The 6,748-nt window shown below is 37.3% G+C and overlaps 1 protein-coding gene across 1 annotated transcript in view; it reads left to right on the top strand.

Annotated features, from left to right (window-relative positions):
* The first annotated feature begins 640 nt into the window (after positions 1-640).
* Positions 641-6,748, top strand: part of LOC106868619 (nitric oxide-associated protein 1) — a 7,066-nt gene continuing 958 nt past the window's right edge. Inside the window, exons 1-6 of the mRNA XM_014913965.2 lie at positions 641-1,778; positions 2,910-3,038; positions 3,377-3,544; positions 4,544-4,761; positions 4,850-4,981; positions 5,838-5,954. Coding sequence (XP_014769451.1) covers positions 662-1,778; positions 2,910-3,038; positions 3,377-3,544; positions 4,544-4,761; positions 4,850-4,981; positions 5,838-5,954 — 1,881 coding nt within the window. The 5' untranslated portion in view covers positions 641-661. The remainder of the gene's footprint in view (positions 1,779-2,909; positions 3,039-3,376; positions 3,545-4,543; positions 4,762-4,849; positions 4,982-5,837; positions 5,955-6,748) is intronic.

Genomic DNA, 6,748 nt, shown 5'->3' on the forward strand with positions numbered 1-6,748 from the left:
ACTAGATATTTAGGGTTTTTGTGTATCTAGACATTAACCTTAGGGTTTAGGGTTTTTGTTAGGCCGAAAACAGGGGTATACGTATTCGTTACTCCCGCCTTTGATTTACATATAAAGGGTCTGGCAGAAAGAGAACCTTGTAATTATTACACAAACATAATTGATTTGATTGGAATTAAATAGCTTCATCTGTTTTAATTGCAGTTCAGAGCAAAGAACCATAAACGAATTACGAATTAGGAAACGGTAAATTTTAATAAGATACTAAAGCTCAAATATGTTTCTGTTTTTAAGATTATATGAATATTTAATTAAAAATAAAGGAACAAAATAATCGGAAACATCAAATTCGTGGTTCTTACCTTATTTACACATAACAAAGTGGAAATTCTAAACAGCAGCGGTTTTAACCATTATTTGAAAGATCTTGAAACGAATAGACACCCGTTGGTAACACTTGGGTAATAAAATATTTGGTAAGGTATGGCTAGAAATATAAATAAAACTGTTGAAGGGACACAGAACTTTTTGATCTTATAGGAATTAATATAGTTTCGTTAGATTTTGTAGGTAATTGGAGTTTGTTCGTTTGAGGTTTCTGTGTCAGCTGGTCCACAGATTTGAATTTGGTTTTTATCAAAGTTAAACACGTGTTTAGGAAATGTCTCTTTCAATGTTAAGTCGATTCCCTCTTCGGAGATTTAGATTAAATACTGGGAATATACACGAAAATTTGGGGAAATGTTTGAGTAATGTGAAGTTAAATGATATTCAGAGACGAACTCTAAAGTTTGATTATGAACGAGGAATTACAGTTCCTTGTCCTTTGACGCGAAGAAGTATTTGTTTGGAAATACCAAAGATGATATTGTGCCGAAACTATAAGAAATATCTGAGGAGAAGAAAGAAACAACAACAAGCATTAAAAGAAGAAGAAAACGAAAAGGATGATGATCTTTTTGAAGGACTTTCTGTTGCCACTCGCATGATTTTGAATAAGGAAAACATTAGAAAGGAGCCAATGATGGAATCAACCGAAATCTCAAGGCCAAACATTGAGGGTCAGCTTGGACTTTCTAATGTCTTTTATGAAAGTGATGCAACACAAAAGCTACTTAAAGCTTATGAAGAATTAAATTTTACTGCAGACCAGACTGAAAGCTTTTTACATAAACTACGACTGAGTATAAAAACTTATGAAGATCCACAAAAGAAAAAACCTTTCTCAGTTGGGGAACCAGACCCTTCCATCGAGGCCAGTAACGTGAACTGTCCCGGGTGTGGAGCAACATTACACTGTCAGGATCAGAATCGCCCAGGGTATATAAGCAGTAAAAAATTTAAATCTTTAACTCTTGAAAGAATGGAGAAAACACTTTGCTTTCGGTGTTTGTTAATGAAATATCACAAACATTGTTTAAACATGAAAATTCCTATCGAAGGTTATCCTCAAATCTTATCTAAAATCCACGACTCTCGTGCTATTGTGCTGTTCACCGTTGATCTGTCAGATATCAATAACAGTATGCTAAATCATATATTACCCATTATTGGTCGTAAAAGACCAGTTTATATCATTGGAAATAAGGTTGATCTCATCCCGATGGATTCTCCACTTTATCTAAAAAGGCTGAAGAAATATTTATTCACAGCTTGTTCCCAAGCTGGTTGGAATCCTTCCGGTTACAACATTAGACATATAGAATTAGTTAGTGCAAAGACTGGTTATGGTATTGAAAATCTTATAGACAAACTGTTCGACGATCATGGAAAGAATGGTGAGAAGCATTTCTTTTATTATCAGTTTCTCCTCTTTTATCATTTAATTGTTTCGATCGAACGAATCAAACCCGGCCCTTAATCTTTCTTTTTAAGCCTCGTATATATTGCATACATGTTTCTTTTGTCTAACCTCTAGTTACAGGGACGTAAACAAACGAACTCCAGTTGTCAAGTGGTGGTGGTGGGGGACTAACACAGACATAAACACACACACACACACACACGTATAAGGTATTTGGGTTCTGCCACGGAGGAAACCGATGTATCCTCATCTCAGTCATAAAGCAGGAATGGAGCCTGTTACCAATCAAGAAAACTGAGACATAGAGATCAGTTTTATTGTTGTTGTTGTGCCTTTTCCACAGTTACAACACAGTGATGATTAAATTAAGTGAACTTGGAACCAGCCCCTTAAATTTATAGTCCCTTTCTTTTCAGTTTTATTTTCTTTGAGTGGTAGTGATCAAATGGATAAGGTTCTACACATGTACTGTCTTAATGATAAATTTGTAGTGGCGCGTGTGGCCGCCATCTTGGGAAGTGCCATTGCGCATGTGCAAGGGACTTGCCGTCAGCGGAAGTACTCGGGCACGCATGCGCAATGCAACAGGTAGAGAAAAAGCAATAGCGTTCGATCTCTTTTCTCTCTAGCAGCGGTGGCGACCACATGTATCTCTTATCCATCCAGCAGGTGTCGTGAGAAGACGTTCTTCCAGGCTGTCCCAACTCGACCCCGACATGTCATCGAAGCTTCCTTTGGTATTCTAGCGGCATGCCTATTCACCCAGGAACGAAACGGCTCTACATCAACCTAGAATAAACTATTGATCTGTTGTCACCGCTATCCCTCGTGTTGTTGTATTTCTGGATTTAATGATTAATATAAGAACTGGGGAGAGACGGCCGAGCCGTCATATCTCATCCAAATTCTTATAAATTTGTATCCAATTGTTCATAATGCTGGACACTTAACTGTGTTTACCTGGGGGAGGAGGGGGAGAGGTGCTTTTATCTAATTATTGATCTAATGTTTCTTAATGAAAAACGCATTAAATAAAACAAAACATTGAAATTTCGAATTATCAAGAGTTTTTAATCAAATGAAATGTTTGCTATTTTTTAAATAGGTGATGTTTATCTTGTGGGAAGCAGTAATGTTGGAAAGTCATCTATCTTCAACATATTGTTAGAGTCGGATTTCTGTAAATCTCAAGCACGCGAAATTTTCCAAAAAGCAACCGTTTCTGTTTGGCCAGGTAAGTTTTTCTTAATTCTGCTTTGTTAAATACAAACCAATTACGTCATTTACAATGGATGGACAGGTGTGTTCATCTTGTTTGTCGTTACCACATTTCGGCTGATAAAGGGCTGGAGAGTACATCAACCGAAACGTTGTGGTAACAGCAAACAAGTTGGGGACACTTTTCCGTCCATCTCAAAATAAATACAGTAATGAAACTGTTAATGTATCTTCATTTATTTTAAGAATTTTATACAGGAATTGCTTTCAATTGCAAAAAAAAAAAAAAAAAAATTCATATTTTCTTTAAAAAGTTTTCTGACGACGGTTATCTTTGCTTTAAATTCCTTTTAGGCACCACTTTAAATTTACTAAAATTCCCAATTTTATCACCAACATCAGAACAGATGTATAAACGTAAAGCAAGACTTCAAGAAGATACAGAGGTGATTGAAGAAATGGAAATGCGTCAAAGAATCAGATTAGAAAAATATGGATCGAGTGATAATGCTATTTTGAGAGGTGAGTATTTATTTGATGGTCTTCTTGAAAATCAAACTCTTCAACAATTGTATTTCGTTCCAGAAAAACAGTGGTTAGTCATCTTACCTGCTAATTGTATTTTGTAATGGACAAAATCATCAACTAACATCCGCTTTCCACGCTGGCATGGGTTAGATGGTTTGACAGGAGCTGGCTAGACCAGGAGTCATACCAGGCTCCAATTACCTGTTTTTGCAAGGTTTCTAGAGCTGGATACCCTTTTTAACAGCATCCACTTTACAGAATGTACCAAATGCTTTTTACATGGCTTCATCAACAGTGTTTTTTTTTCTGCGGCATCAGCATCAGTGCTTTGTATGTGGCCCCAGCATCGACAGGATCACCTAGTACCTTGTAAGACAAAACCCCTCGACTGGGAGCAGGGGAGAGTAGTACCAGCCTAGTGTAGAGGACTGGCCGTATCATTAGACTTCCAGATGGGATTCTTGTGATATTTGTTTCAGCTTCTGAATTCTGTTTCTGCTGTGGCCTACTCGGTTGCCTACCTGGTTCTTCGGTACCTTTAGAGGAGCTGAATTGGTTGCCAGCATTTGGGAGTGTGTTCTAGTTTGAAGATATTTTCTTTCCCACTCAGATCAGAGGCACTGCCTTTCCTCATGCCCAGTTTTATGGAGTTAATACCCTTTTTTTTTTTTTTTACAGAAATAAAATAAAGGAATGTATATACTGGTGCCACATAAAATACACCTTTGCTGGTGTCACATAAAATGCACCTGTGCTTGTGCCATGTAAAAGCACCCAGTGCACTCTGTAAATAGGTAGGTGTTAGGAAGGGCATCATCCAGCTGAAGAAACCATGCCAAAACATACACTTGGAACTTTGTACAGCGCTCCAGCTTGCCAGTTCCTATCAAACTGTCCAACCCATGCCAGCATGGAAAGCAGATGTTTAATGATGATGTTCATTTCACTTACATTATTCAGTTTTTAAAAATTTTCTGTTTCCCTTTGTCGTAGGACTGGTTCGAATGACACAGTTTGTCACTCCTCCTGACAACGAATATGAAGGCTTTAGTGTTACCTCCTACACAGCTAAGCCAGACGCCTCGATTACACCATCAGAACTTGATACAAAATTAGAATCTGAAAAAGCTAAACGACTCGAAATATTTAAATCAACCTTGGAACAGAGTCGTTGGCTTTATGACACACCTGGAGTCATAAATACACAACAGGTGAGTTTTGGTGCAAGCATGGCTGTGTGGTTAAGTTCTCTTCTTCACAATCACAAGGTTCCAGGTTTTACTTTTTTTTTTTTTAAAGATTACATCATTTCTGAATCCTGAGGAACTTCAAATCCTGTTGTCATGTAAAATGTTCCGACCACGCACTTTTGTGCTGAAACCAAATCGAGCAATGTTTGTGACTGGACTTGGTCGCATCGACTATGTCGAGGTAAGAGAAACACATAAATCTTTCAAGTATTTGGGGAGGGACTTTTGATGGAAGTCTGCAAGTAAATGTTATTAAAGATTTGAATTCTGTGAGGTTTTGCTTCACAGTTTAGGGCCTTTATCTGGTGAGTGAGAATGCATATATATATTGGTGAACAGGTGTATGTGTGTGTGTATATATATATATATATATATATATATATATATATATGACAGTAGCATCTTGAGAGTAAAATTGAGCATAAGCATCATCAGATGTGGCGTGCAAGAGAGAAGATTGTGCTGGTATGGCCATGTGATGGACAAGGACAGCTGCATAAAGAAGTGCCAATCTCCTAACTGCGGAGGGAACTTGTGGAAGCGGTGGTCCCAGGAAGACATGGGATGAGGTGGTGAAGCATCCTCTGATGGAGGCAATGACAAGTGATCATGACCATGGCAATTTGTTGTGTTTGTCAAGCCAAGTGAAACTGTAGTTGTGGCCAGTGCCTTTCATCCTTTTGGAGTCAATAAGGTACCAGTTGTGTACTAGGGTCGATCTAATCGACCCCCCCCCCCACATTTCGAGCTTAGTGCCTAGAGTACAAAAGAATATTTCCTGGTCGAGGTGATAATTCTGCAACCTAACACCTGTCAGTATATTTGGTGGAAATACTCAAACTATAATTGAAGAACTTGAAGTGGTGTAAGACAAAACCAAATTAACAAACATTTTTAATTATTTCATACAACAGATTTCAAAATTATAGTTTTAAATTTTGTTTTCTAATCAAATTTTTCGTATTAAAAGCTTCCTTCAATATGTGTTTTTGTAACATTTTAAAGTTTTTTTGTTTTTTTTTGTTTTTTTTAACTAGGGTACAGAAAATGTTCTCCTTACTGTTATAAATAATATTAAAATTAAGGTTCATGTCATGGAAATAGAAAAAGCTGAAGATTTCTACAAAGAAAATATTGGAAAAGATGTGCTTCAGGTAAATTAATTTTCAACCACCTATGATTATACATTCTCACTGTTCACTGCTCAGTCATTATACATTCCCTCACTGTTCACTGCCCACTCATACATTCCCTCACTGTTTACCATTCACTCCTTATACATGCCCATCACTGTTTACCATCCACTCCTTATACACCCTGACATAAAAACCTTGAAAATGATAGAATAAAATACCATGATGGTAACTTTTATTTCCCTACCAAGCTCTGCGATATCAATCTTGTAGAGTTCCTTTCTACCTTTTCCTGGAGTCTACCATCTCAATTATTAAGAACCTCAGACTCTCAGAATTTTTCATGACCTCCTACTAATATAGACTTTCTGCACTTTTTTTCTTTAATTGCTTGTCTATGCTTTCATTCTGTTACACACATACCACTTTCATCAGTTCATTGCTCACAACCAATTCTCATTTACACAGCTATCACATCCCGGCATTTAAAACTGGAGTTTAGGCACAAATTTGACCTAAATACCGATTGCATGTGACCATAAGACGGCGAGCTGGCAGAAGTGTTAGCACGGCGGGCAACATGCTTAACGGTATTTGGTCTGCCGCTACGTTCTGAGTTGAAATTCCATCGGGTCGACTTTGCCTTTCATCCTTTCGGGGTCGATTAAATAAGTACCAGCTACGCACTGGAGTCAATGTAATCGACTTAACCCCTTTGTCTGTCCCCTCTATGTTTATCCCCCCCTGTTGGCAATAAAGAAATAATTATCTTAAATATGCAATATATGTGTGTGTATATATATATATATATATAT

This window comes from Octopus bimaculoides, chromosome 14 (assembly GCF_001194135.2).
Source record: "Octopus bimaculoides isolate UCB-OBI-ISO-001 chromosome 14, ASM119413v2, whole genome shotgun sequence".
Lineage (NCBI taxonomy): Eukaryota > Metazoa > Mollusca > Cephalopoda > Octopoda > Octopodidae > Octopus > Octopus bimaculoides.